This window comes from Monopterus albus, unplaced genomic scaffold, assembly GCF_001952655.1.
Source record: "Monopterus albus unplaced genomic scaffold, M_albus_1.0 scaffold85.1, whole genome shotgun sequence".
Taxonomy (NCBI): Eukaryota; Metazoa; Chordata; class Actinopteri; order Synbranchiformes; family Synbranchidae; genus Monopterus; species Monopterus albus.
The window spans coordinates 430937-443282 of record NW_018127965.1 but is presented as its reverse complement, the minus strand read 5'-3'; the positions used below and the strand labels follow the sequence as shown (position 1 = coordinate 443282).

The window sequence follows — 12346 nt, the reverse complement described above, 5'->3', positions numbered from 1 at the left end:
ACCAAAGAGACAAGTTCATTGAAAAATTATTCAATTAAATCAGGAATATTAGGTCTTATCCATAGTGAAATAACTAAAGATACATAAATTAAATTAAATCTAAACAATAGAGATAATAAAATAACATTTTGCAGCAATGTGCTGAAGTAAAACAATTTTCTTGAAATCCCCTTAAGTGATATCATGGTAAATGGACTGTATTTTATATAGCGATTTCTCACAGTGTGTTGCACTGGCCAAAGCGCTTTACAGGAGATCATACACCATTCACCCATTCACACACAACATTCACACACCAATGACGACAGGCTGCCACGCACCGGCGCTAGTCAAGAACCACCTATGTGTAATGTGAAGGCAAATATGTTGACATATAATTTGTTTGATTAATTCAAGAATTAGCTTAACGATTGGCCTACTTGGCATTATTGATAATGGTTAGTTTGCAATGGTGGGATCCTACATGGCCCAAAATCTTCTTTCTGACATGAAATTTTCCATAAGGGATGGAGTAAGCCCATTTCACAGCAGACACGCCTGTGCTTGTGTTGGAACAAGTACTGTGGAGGTGTAGTCACACAGCAGAGACTCCCCGCCTCTGTGCAGGATCTGGGAAACAGAAACTTGACGCTGCTGTCTACAAGTACAACTTGGGTCTATAACTCCAAAAAGGTGAATATAATTACTTTTACTAATAGCAAGATTACAAAATAACTCCTGCATAAACAACCTTTTCTCAGTACTCCCAGATTAAGAATTGTTTGTTTTTGTATTTAAACTAAATTTGCATTTTTTTATACACACAGAACATGTACTGGTAAATTCTTTCAAGCGTTTTATTCTTGAGACGAGGAGAGTCAGTTTGGTTTGACTATAAAAGGGATCTTCACCTCTCAGTGATTAAAGATCTGTATTTGTCTTTTGACCCAAAATGATTTATGATCTACATCCCCAGTCTTTTCTTTACATGTGATGTTTGCTAAATTGTGACCTGTGGATACACTGTTGTAAGCTTTTAGTCCTGTTCCACTTGCAGCCAAGATGCCAGAGACAGGAGAAGCTGTGTCAGCCATTCTCACCACCAACAGAAACTGCACCATTGAAATAATCAATGTCAGCAGTAACTACTGTCTCATCAACCCTAAGTAAGTCTGTAAATGTATTAATACATATACCAAGAATGTTTCCTGTACAAAAATACAAACTAATGAATGACCGCATGCCAACATAAAAGCAATTTCATAATTAGAAAATGTAGTTTACTCAGTACTGTATTTTACTACACTGCCTGTACAGTAACTTGTGTGTATGTAAGCAGGTGTCACCACATTTGGAACTTATTGAAAGGTGTCTTCAAAATTTTACATAAAATTCATTTCAATTAGCTTCTTCCCCTTTTGATTGAACTTCATCTCTTAACGGGAGGTCAGTCCAGATTAGTTTAGTCTCTACGTTGCCTGAATCAGCAGCTGTTTTCTGCACATAGAGATAAAATGCTTCCTGATTCCATGGAAAGGTATTCATGTTCAAAAGACTTAATGCATTGCTTTAACTTGCTTTGAGACTTCAACGCCCGATTACAACTCTAAGTCAACACGGACATGATTTGCATGCACTCCTTTCAGAAAAATTCCCAGCATGTTAATTCACTGTGTAACTGCACTTAATTATAAGTAAAGTTCAGTGATACCACAAGTAAAATGGCAGAGTACCATCTATTTACCATAAATGAATCATTTGTTTGATTTGGCACCCCGTCACCAACGGTGCAGTCTGCAGACAATACAGTAAGATAAATAAAACTTTCCCATGTTTATTGGAATTTGTGCCATGCTTGTACATTTATCGAGCTGTGGCAGCACAGACCATATCCTGGATGGGTGGTTTTCATGTGTGACAGTACTTTGCTGAGAACATCCACCTATCTATCATGTAGTGACACACACTGCCTCATTGCACATTGCATGCAGGTACACTCACTGTTGCTTTGAAGTCCACAGCAGCACTTGTGCAGTCACAGTCCATCCATCAGAATAAGGTGTTTCACCCTGGAAAGTCTAACAGACAATATCCACAAAACTTACAAAACTTTTTTTTTTTTCATCAAAAGTCTGGTTGATGGTAAAGTTTTGTCTTTTGCTGTCCTGTATAGGGTGTACATGACGAGTGGCTTCTGTCACCACCCTCCCCAGCCTACGGTTCGTACAACCATGACCGAAGTGTGCTCCTTCACCAAGGATGACAACACTGCCACAGGCGCTGTTGGCCTGCTCACCTATGACCTGTTCCACATGAAGAGCCGGGTTTGCTCTGAGCGCGTGGCCATCATGTTCTCTGTACCCTTTGACCACAGCCTGTACAAAAACCGGCTGGCCGTGGGTGTGGTTGACCAGTCCTGTGCCTGTGACAAAAAGCTGTATGACCAGATGTATGAGGGGAAAGACCTCAGTCACTTCATCTGTGCTGAGACAAATGGCAGTGGGCTGGAATTTAAAGCAGCAAATGTTGATTTGAGGGCTACTATGTCAAACATTGGCAAAGCCATTGTTAAAATTGAGCTCTTTGATAAAATGGGCCGTTAGTACTTTCTTGTACTTTGTTGCTACTGTACCCACAGAATAAATACACTTCATTTGATTTGAGTGCTGTTGTAAGTTTTCATCCAGGGAAACATCCAGAGGAGAGGAAGACTGATTTTGCTGTCATCCTTAGTTTGTGTTCAGTGAGAGATATCAAAATCTGACAGCCAGCTCAATGATTCTCCATTAGTTTATGCCCTGCACTTATGTACATTGTGCACTCCCTTTTCTTTGATTGTGGCAATAAAACATTCAGACCCAGCGCTTGTGTTATTTTTGCATGGGATGTGTTTTCAATCAGTATGCTTGCATTATTACTGATGAACAGTAATCATTTTTTAATCTCTTAGCTGGATCCATCCACTTCTAATGAGTAGCAACAGATGGGGTATCTGCATAGATGCTTTTTTTAATCGACATGATAACAATATTGTTCCTCGCTGGCTGTGAGACTCTCTATCTTGCTCTGATATTTGGTTTTTGTGTAGTATTATGAATGCAAGCATCTCAGCAAAAGAAAGAATAAATGGAAAATAGCTCCAGAGATGTCTGCATTATCTTTGATTCTCAAACCAAGTCAGTCAAACACAGTCTTGCAGGGGCTGAGTGAATGATCTCAGCGTACCTAGCAACAGGTTTAACCTTGCCACAGCCTAGGGTGGGGTTGTTTTATCCCAGGGAAGGAAACACAGGGAGGTTTTTTTCTCATAGTCTTCTGTGGGCAATGACTTACTGGAGGATTTGTGCTGAAGCAGGGTGTGTGCTGTCCATTTTGGGATTACAAATGGGAGGGCTTCCTGGTTGATGGCATGCATACTTGTTTAAACAAACAAGAAAGAAAAATCTATCGGCACCTCCCTGTCAGGTAACTTCTCTCATTTTGGGACTTGGAGGCACCAGCAGAGGTTTTCAGCAGGTACGTTGTGAAAACTTGAGGAAAAAGACTTTGATAAGAGACAAAGAATGGCTCATTAGCTCATGAAAAGAGCAGCTGGTGGATGCATATACAAGCCTGATGGGGCATTTGATTTGTTACTAGTATCTGTTTATGAAAATGGTGATTGGTTTCTATAATGTTTTCACTCTAACTTGATTAATGTACAGTCTTTAGTGCTTTAACTCAAGAGGTACACTCTCTAACGAGGTAAAGAAAGTCTGTAGACATTCTCTGATTGTTCGCAACTGTTTTGAAATTACCCTCTGAAATGGATCCTTCATACTTGGTTCCAGTCTGTGTGCACTTCTGAAGGTCAACGCAATACCAATACAGCAAGCTTGCAGAGCAGAGGTCAGGACGATATTCTGTACAGTAATAAGTGTGAACTTCATGATTCCCAGTGTGTGTAGGAGCAGAGGAAAGTGTTAGTCACAGCTGTGGTTTTGTCTGGCTCACCTGGTTGACACTGAAATTACATTTGTTTTACAAGCAGATCTCGCAACCTTTGCAACATGACGGAGTCAGCTGAAGCTGTAGCAGTCGATGTGAGCAGCAAGAGGAGTGTAACCATTGAAATCACAAATGTTACCAACAACTACTGCCTCATCAACCCCAGGTATGTCCTTGAAGTCATATATTTCCAGAGTTGCACAATATAAAATGTATTATACAGTATAGATTCACAAGCGTGTAATGTGTGTGCTTATTTGGTTAGGGTGTTCCTTGACAGCGGGGAGACATACCACCCACCTCAGCCCACAGTGCGTCCTCTAAAGACCGAGGTTTGCACCTTCACCAAATCTGGCAGCAAAGCAACTGGCAGTGTTGGTGTGCTGACCTATGACCTCTTTGAGCGCTCACAGAACGACTACATTGAGACTCTGGCCATCATGTTCTCAGTTCCCTGGGACTACAACTTGTACGCAAACTGGTTTGCAGTAGGCATCAATAAAAAGGGCCGTAACTGCGATGAGAATTTGTACAAAGAAATGTACTATGCAAAGAACCAGCAAGAGCAAGGGTTTGTAAGGGAGGAAGCCAATGGGTCAGGAATCAGTTATGTGGGAAACTACCTGGATGTCAAGGCTACGATGAGTCCCATGGGCAACTCCATCATGAAGGTGGAGGTGTGGGATAAGGTTTTCACACCCCTGGGCCAGTAGGCATAGTAGACACGCCTCCCAAAGATTGTTTCTGTCATGTGTCCTGACAGCAGAATTCATCCCTCCACCCCAAGCTTTTATCTGACAGACTGTTTCTAACACAGTCAACACACATGATTTAACAAATGTATCGTTGCTGACATTTGTCTGTGTACCTGGGCATTGACCTACAGTAAATCTGCTTAAGATCAGAATTTAGTTTGCTTGTTTACCCAGGCAGCAATATCCCTCCCTTTATAACCAAAGCTGTTTTCTGTTTCAATAGCATCTAGTTTTAATGTGGCGTCTATAGAAATGGAAATTCAAGGATGACTTACTGAGGATAAGGGCACATAGCTTAACAAAGCACGCTGAACACTTGTTTATATTTACCTTGACACAGTAGTCTGAGAAATTAAATAAACATTTTTGCTGAATTATTTGTGCATTTGTGTCTGTTGATTAAGCATAAGCGTGCATAAAGAGAAGTGAGTAAATCCCATTCAGTGATTCTCAGCATCAAAGGACATCTGTCATCATTAATGCTGTATGTATAGTACACTGCTCTGACAAACTGAGAAACCCAGCACATTTTGTGTTTTTCTATAATAATAATAATCCTAAAATAATCCTAAATAATGTCAAATAAATGTTAAAAATAGTCAGTTCTTAAATACAACCTTGTGTTGTTAAAATCTATTGTAAGAAACAGAGTAAAACTATATTTGTTCCCAGATTTTTGAGCTAAAGAAGGTTTTAAGTACTTTGTTATCCTGGCAGAATCAGAGGGAACAGTAAAATATCTTCAGTTCATGTGGTTACTTTTACAACACAATCACACTTTACTGAAAAAGTAAACACAAGGACAAAGTGAATAGATATGTTCTCTGATTATGATCTTGGCAGAGGTAAATGAGGCAGGAGTAGATTTAGACAAAGGCCCTAATATGACTGCTCGACAAATTCACTGCACTTACAAAAAGCTTTAGAATTCTTTAATCGGTGCATTGTCTCATCATCAAAGAGCATATTTTGCTATGATGACACAACCGATTCAGTGTACCTTAGAAAAATATATGTTTGTAAAGCAGGAATATCAACTCTTCATTTATATCACAGGCAAAATGTTCAGGGTCCTGGATTCTATTTACAATCTCAACACTGCATTCCTGATTCTGGTTTCCCTTTAGATTCATGATGCTTTTTGTAGGATTAACTGTGCTAGCCACAAAGAAGCCCAGATCAAAGGTTTTTGCTCACTGTCACCACTGTATTTGCATAAAATCCATACATAATATAGAAGCGTAAACTAGGCCTGTTGAGACATTGCCGAGTGGTGTTTTGGAGAAATGACACATGGCCACTATAAACACATGGGGACACTGAGCAGAAACTTTTGTTTGCCAGAGCTTTAAAATGGAACAAGTTCTCAGACAATCCATTCAATCTCTTCTCTACATTTACGATACCTGTAAGTCTTCTTTCATGCTTTGTGTTATATTGGCTACTGCGTGTGCTTATGAGTGAGTGCTTGTGTGTTTGTGTTTATGCATTTGCACACTCTGAGTGCATGCATCGGTGCATACAGATATGAATATTTTATATCAAATAAATTCCTGTTTGCATTATGTGATTTGGCTCTGATAAAAGCTTTCAAGAACCGTCTAAGATTCAGCAGTGGAAGGTAACTAAGTGCATTTACTTAAGTACAGTTTTGAGGTATCTGTACTTTACTTGAGTATATTCATTTTGTGTTACTTCATACTTTGACTTTACTACATTTTAGAGGCAAATGTTGTACTATTTACTCCATTACATTCATTTTTATAACTAGTTACTTGTCAGAACCAGATTAATATGAACATTGTAGTATAATCATCAGATTTTATTGATCTCCAGTGGAAAATTCACAAGTTATCCAGCAGTGTGCTTCAAATTATAAGCATATAAACTCATTAAATCTAGTTCCTCATTCATTAGCTGCAATATTAAATGTAATGAGCACAACAATTCACCAGTAATTATAATCTAATAATATGCTATACAACCATGTGAAATGTGTCATTCTGCATAATGTCTCCTTTTACCTTTAGTACCTAAGTATGTTTTGATGCTAAAACTTTGTACTTTTACTAAAGCAACATTTTGAATGCAGGACTTTTACTTGTAACAGAGTATATTTACACTGTGGTTTTGCTACTTTTGCTTAAGTAGGATATCTGATTACTTCTTCCACCACTTCTTAAACGGGAAACAAGAAAATAGGTGAAAATGCATTTTCTTCTGTGGATAAACGCATTTGTGGGCTGGTGAGTTTTGCCACCTAACAGCAGTGAATCTAACTGTTTCTCTGGCTAAAAGCTTCTGTCAAAATCTTTACAGGATGTTATTAGGAAAGGGCGGTGGATAAGTGCAGGTGCACCATCTAAGCTGACATGTTGGCATGTGTTTACACAATCATCTGATCACACTAAAATAACAGGAAGGCTCCAGTTGAAGCCACTGCAAGAAGTTGGGCAGAGGTGAGTGATAATGAATAAAAGGTATTTTTATGAACCAACCTGGCCAGAGAAAAACATAATTTCAAGAGAAAAAACTGTTGCAACTTGTCACAATTATGTTTTTATATTTTGACAAAGGAATATTAAACATTAGCTAATTTGTTTAAACTGTCATGCTTGAATAAAAAGTGATGTAAACACAGCAGCGAACACCTTGTTTCTTTGTTCTTACACCTTATTTCTGTTTTGTTAACAGCACCACTTGTCATCACACTCATACAGTGACTCGGTCCCTTCTGTTTCCAGTCATTTTATTGACTTTGAAGCTAAGCCAGACTAATTCTACAGTACAAGAACTGTACTGACTCACACTGACAGTGCACAAAGAGAAGCATAGTGGCCTGAACTGCAGTAGCTCTAACAACCTAAACCACCGCATGCCTGTGACCAAAGGTACATTGGGTAGTATAGTAAACATTCTTCTCTTTTCTGTTTTCAACTTGAAGTACCCCTAAATGGTACAATTCTGAGTTCCTTCAGCTTCTGAATATGCTGTCAAAGACTGCCATCTAGAGGCCACCTCTGATATTAACTGTTCTGAGCTCTAACATTGAAAAAAGCTGTTTTTAAAACATAGTCCCCAAATATGTTTTAAATTATGCCCACATACTAAAGTGACATTAAAATATCATATATATGTTTACAAGGTTAAAGGATGATTAGTTTTAACAGAGAACCTTTTTCTTTTTTTCCTTAAAAAATCCATTATTATGAGAATACACTGGCATAATGTAGCTCCTCCAGTGTCTATTCCCAGCTCCTAACATGTCTTGGCATCCAGCAGGGTCTGCCACTGCTGGACAGCTCACTCTCTGTCTGCCCAGACAAGTGTCAGGGTGGCAACAGACCCCTGCAGCCCCTACATCCACGTTCAATTACAGGCCTCAGCTTCAGTCAGGATCCCCTCCAGAGAGTCTACAAGGGTAAAACAATAAAGTCAGACATCTGTAAGCAAAGCTGGAGTTGCATGCCTTCTGCATGTTTGTTTTGTTTTTCAAGTTTTTTGAAGGTCACATTTTGCAGACTGTTCCTTTGAATGAGATGCGAGGGCCAAAGGTCATGTTACTCCTGGCAGAAACTTCTCAGCGTGCAGAGTGACACAGTAACAAGCCAAAGAACCTGAGGGAGGGCTGACACAGTGTTCTCCACAGTACTCCTACCTTACTTTATGTTTCTTGTTAATGCTTGTTCTAGTAGTTCTTGAATTAAATATTTTCTGATGTCATTTTGTAACATGAGATAAATCTAATTGCAGTTCTTGTTCCCATTGTACTATATTTAACAATGAAAATATGTTGTGTTTTTTTTTAATCACCCCAATAAACATTTACAAAAATGATATTCAGTGCCAACCCCCAAATTATCCTTTAACTTTACTGCTGCACGCACAAAAACCACAAGACCTAAAGTGATATTCTGTTATATTTCATAGAAAGTTAGCTGGCCCTAGTTTTAAAGATTTACCACAATAATGCAAACAGCCACACAATGTTGTTGCTTTAACCGAGACTTAGCAGCTGACTCTGTGTTCATCTACCTCCGTGGAGCTTTATAGCAACTTTTCAGCTTATTGTTTCAACTCTGTGAAGCATTTAGCAGTTAAAGAGCCAGGCGGAGAAGTAGGTGTTGTTGTTGTTGACAGTGTTGTTTTTTCAACAATCCGAGTGCCCCTATATAAAATGAGCTATTCCAGGTTTAAGAAATGAGCCGTGAGGATTTGCTAATTACTCTCTAGAGACCATGATTGCATTTCATAATGTTGTATGTTTACAAACACATTCATCAGTGGGGATGTAATATGAACCTCCTTGAGCAACATGTGAACTACACATCCCGTGTATGTTTACTCAGCTTTCGTTGCGTCCTCTCAGCTTGAAATGAACCAACAGAGCCACATCTGAACTTTGGTGTAATGACTCAGCTGGCAATTCATGTCCATGATGGTCCCAACTCACTCTGGTTGTTTCTCTCCCTTCATGTTGTCACACTGCAGTATTTATTTATTTATTCATTCAGGGACAAATCACTCAGAATCAAACCAATAATGTTGATCTTTACAACTTGGAATACTTTTTTTTTTTTTTTTTTTAATCATTGTTAGACAACTGAAGTTTTGCCACCCATATATTAAGCTTCCAATGGAACACACATGTTCATTTTCTGTATTTCTCTGTATGTTTATTTAAGGTTAAGCAGCAGTTTTGATGTCAAACCTGTGAATGTACAGTCATCAGCTGCTAGCTTGGTGTCATCCAGCTGAGGGCTCGGCTCTGACACAGCTGTGCCAGCTGCCTGGATCTTGCACAACAAGGTAATCACTCATGCCACACTGAATGAATTGTATCACTGGGTGTTTTAATTTGCATCCTGTTTGGCACAACTCCAGTGTGTTAATGTTCTATTTGGGGAGAAAAACATAATGCAAATGGATTTTAATGGAATAAGGTATCTATAAATCCAGTTAGATATCAGTAACTCATCGGTAACTTACTATAGGCAGCTCCAGACATTTACTGGCCACCTGTGGAGCAGAGACCTGCCGTCACTAATACTGCCAAAAGCTCCTGTGTATGAAGCAGTAAAACTTGCACCATCAGTCACCTACAATGCCAAAGTCCCCAGTCTGCCAATGCAACCAGTAGATGCCCTTACTCACTGTCCTTCCAACCACGCTACCATATGTCTGGAATAAACTGTAACAGCCACTGAAGACCCCAAGGCCCTGACAGACGCTCCAGAGCCAAAAGCCACCACACTGCAACTGGAGATACATCTGAGGCTTATGAGTGAGTCCAGATCTGGAAAGAGAGAAGGGTGTCTGGTGTCTTTTTGTACTGTACAAACACTGTGCAGTCTTTGTCCCACAGTATATTCATGTATCTATTGCTATTGATCTTATGGTCAGAGACACATGTGGCAGAAAACAAGGCGAGTCCTCACAATCTTCATCCACATCTGCAGGTACACACATGGTAGGGATACTACATTTTTGACTTTTAGTTCAGTTTTACAGTTAAATACATGATAATCTTTTGTTCCGTGGTAGTTTTTGTTTTCAGTTTTTGTCATGACATCAGTGAGTTTTCAAAGTATCCCTGGTTGCAGTTTTCCAGATTTTCCTGATTTGGCGGTCAAAATGAACTCTGCCAGCTGTTACATAAAAAACCATCTCTGAAAGAGAGTAGACAAGCTCCTTTTTTGTTTTTCAAAACATATTCCAGCCCCACAGCATGAAGTCAACCCACTTCAGTGTCAGCACAGATCATTGAAACTCAGCTCATTTATATGCAAGTTGAGGCATCTCAAAATGTTATGTAACTGTGGCATAACTGAGGGGCTGAAGAAAAACCTATTGGCCTCATGTAAGGCTTTTTAAGTTTTCATAGTATTCTTCATTGCCTACATTTATCTGAAATTTGTATTGTTTTGTTTTCCACAGTGACTGACATTACTGGTCTCTCACTTACATAAAAATATATAAAGGCTATTTCCTAATATTAACTCTAATAAAAATTATTGTTTAAAGATTTTCTTGTTAAATTGCAGCCTCACCTGAAAACACCAAAGATACTGTACCACCATGGTTCAAAGATAATGTGTAACGTGGGAGACAGGTACATACAGGTGTTCTGAAAACAACTGGAAGTTAGTTTTGGTACATAGTTTGGCCCGACGCTGACTGTTTACCTACATGGTCAACAGCTGACACCGTGACAGAGGCTGAGAAACACAGTTCATGAAAGCAGTTAATGTATTTATGCTACTTCTTGAATTCAAGTTAGAACACACAGACACAATGCACATATTTTAAGATTCAGTGTGACGTACACATCCCGAGGATTGTCTATCAGAAATAAAGTCAACTAGAAAAAAAACCCTCAAAACCCCCAGACTTGCCTGAGAATCATCTCAATTTTAGGTTTTGCACATCCAGCTACAAGCACAAACTGCAAATATCTATTTAAGGATACTTATAATTGCACCAATTTTCCAAAATATAAACAAATATAGGCTAAAACATGGGGCTGAAGTTGTAGCCCACAGCTAACTCATTCTCTCCAGAGCAACATTATATATCCTGGGTTACAGGGACTCATTTGAATGGATTTTGTCATCAAACTTTTAATAGACTTTGACAAACCTTGGTCTATTTCAGGAACAGATACACATGAGCATAAACCTAATGTAAACAATGACTTGACAGCTCACTTAGTGATTAAGATGATACCAATGTTGCTCAAGAAAAAAAATAAGCTAACATTTTTTAAAAGCTGAGATTTATGTCTTTTTTTCTTCTTCTTTAAACTTTGTTTATGAAATGACCGTCTTCTTGGTAAAAATTATGGTATCGTATGAAAAACTGCTACTGAGCCACAAAACCACTAGAGGGCAAAGTTTCCTGACTGAAAACATGTTCACTCATGTTCTGTTTGTTGCTCTTGCTTATTTGACTTCTGCACTAAACAATTTGCCTGGTGAAACAATTTGTATGCCATGACCAATAAAATGTTGTTTTTTTTAAATATAGTTTTCACAGTCACATATAGCATAATGGCATCAGAAATGATTTCTAGCTTGCTGTGACAAAAATGAGTAACATGGAGTTGAATGACATCATTAGGGGGTGGAGACGAGGATGACCTGCCATCTAGACAGGAAGAAGGTCACCAAACACACTTTCCTCCCAAGCCCTGCCAGACACACACACACACACACACACACACACAAGCACAGGCCCACTCTAGAGTATTGTCTGTGCCAGATGAGGGTGTGATACATGACTGCTGTCACTGCTTCGCTCACTACATCAGCAACATTGCAGCACAGTATACTGCTCAGTGAAGATAAAGTGAAACACTACCCGAGACCCAAAGCAATGCCATCTGCACTGCACCCAAGGAAAAGGAGTGTTTAATGACGAAGGTTGAACGGTACCTTTGCCAGAATGATTCTACAACTAATATATCCATGTGAATGTGAACTGAACCAGTCTCTGAAATCACATTCCATTTAGTCAGAGAACCAGATGAGTAGGAATGAGCAAGAGCCAAGAATACATCTGTAGATTTAATCATATAAAATATATAATATAAAAAGTATATTTAAATGTATACAGTACATGTTGTG

The 12346-nt window shown here is 38.9% G+C and overlaps 2 protein-coding genes across 2 annotated transcripts; both read left to right on the top strand.

Moving 5' to 3' along the window:
- The first annotated feature begins 603 nt into the window (after positions 1 to 603).
- Positions 604 to 2834, top strand: LOC109964260 (bryoporin). The gene is made up of 3 exons (XM_020607441.1): positions 604 to 672; positions 1037 to 1145; positions 2153 to 2834. The coding sequence occupies exons 2-3, from the start codon at positions 1042 to 1044 to the stop codon at positions 2580 to 2582; spliced, it is 534 nt and encodes a 177-aa protein (XP_020463097.1). The 5' UTR covers positions 604 to 672; positions 1037 to 1041; the 3' UTR covers positions 2583 to 2834.
- A 618-nt stretch (positions 2835 to 3452) lies between these two features.
- apnl (actinoporin-like protein) lies at positions 3453 to 4963 on the top strand. The gene is made up of 3 exons (XM_020607315.1): positions 3453 to 3495; positions 4010 to 4132; positions 4232 to 4963. The coding sequence occupies exons 2-3, from the start codon at positions 4029 to 4031 to the stop codon at positions 4677 to 4679; spliced, it is 552 nt and encodes a 183-aa protein (XP_020462971.1). The 5' UTR covers positions 3453 to 3495; positions 4010 to 4028; the 3' UTR covers positions 4680 to 4963.
- The last annotated feature ends 7383 nt before the right edge of the window (positions 4964 to 12346 follow it).